Below are 988 nucleotides of genomic sequence, written 5' to 3' on the forward strand. Positions count from 1 at the left end.
CGCCCTACACCGACGCCTCGGGTTCAGGAAGGCGATTCTAAGACATCCTATGCGTGTCAAAAAATATTATTCATTGTTATTTTATCATTATTATTACATTATCCGGTTCATCGTCTGTAGCTGCTGCTAGGTGACCGGGCAGGGCCGTGGGAGGTGGGGCGGGCGGACCCCTGGGCGGCTCCGTTCCCGTTCCTGCGGCAATTCTGCCCAAAGCGGCGGCGGCACGGCCAGGCCCGTGGCGGGCTGAGGGAAGGAGGGCTGAGGGCGGGCAGAGGGAAGGAGGGCTGAGGGCGGGCTGAGGGTGGCCCCGGCGCGCAGTGGTGCCGTCACGGCCGCGCCGTGAGGGAGCGCCGAGCCCGCCATGGCCGCGCTGCTGCTGCGGGCCCTTCGCGCCGCCCGGGCCGGTCCCGCCGCCCGCCACCTGCGCACGGCCGCGCCCAGGGCCGCCTTCGCCAAGGAGCTCTTCCTGGGCACCCTCAGCAAGGTGGGACCGCAGGGGCCGGGCGGACACGGCGGGGCTCGGGGTGGCGGTGCCCTTTCACCGACCGGCAGCGCTGGGGACGGGCAGTGCCCAAGGGCCATTGGCCTCTTGCCCCCCTGGGCTCACCTGGGATCACGTCCTGCGCTGTCACCAGCACCCCCAGGGCCTTCTCCAGCTTCCCAGCCTCTCTGCCCCCAGTCTGTAGCACTGCAGGACTTGTTGTGATCCAGGGGCAGGACCTGGCTCTTGGCCTTGTTGAACCTCAGACGAGGTCCATGGACAGGCAACCTCAGCCTGTCCAGATCCCTCTGCAGAGCCTTCCTGCCCTCCAGCACATCAACACTCCTGCCCACCTTGGTGTCACCTGCAGACTGACCAAGGGTGCCCTCGATCCCCTTTCAGGGTTATTGATAAAGACATTAAACAAAACTGGCCCCAGCACTGACCCCTGTGTAACCCCCTGGTGCCCATTCCCAGCTGGATGGAGCTCCATTGCCCACCACTGGT

The 988-nt window shown here is 65.8% G+C and overlaps 1 protein-coding gene across 1 annotated transcript in view; it reads left to right on the plus strand.

Moving 5' to 3' along the window:
• The first annotated feature begins 361 nt into the window (after positions 1 to 361).
• Positions 362 to 988, plus strand: part of ACAD9 (acyl-CoA dehydrogenase family member 9) — a 22,275-nt gene continuing 21,648 nt past the window's right edge. Inside the window, exon 1 of the mRNA XM_027666016.1 lies at positions 362 to 484. Within this exon, the coding sequence (XP_027521817.1) occupies positions 362 to 484 (123 nt within the window). The remainder of the gene's footprint in view (positions 485 to 988) is intronic.

Source organism: Corapipo altera, unplaced genomic scaffold, assembly GCF_003945725.1.
Source record: "Corapipo altera isolate COAL_440 unplaced genomic scaffold, ASM394572v1 101, whole genome shotgun sequence".
NCBI classification, from domain to species: Eukaryota; Metazoa; Chordata; class Aves; order Passeriformes; family Pipridae; genus Corapipo; species Corapipo altera.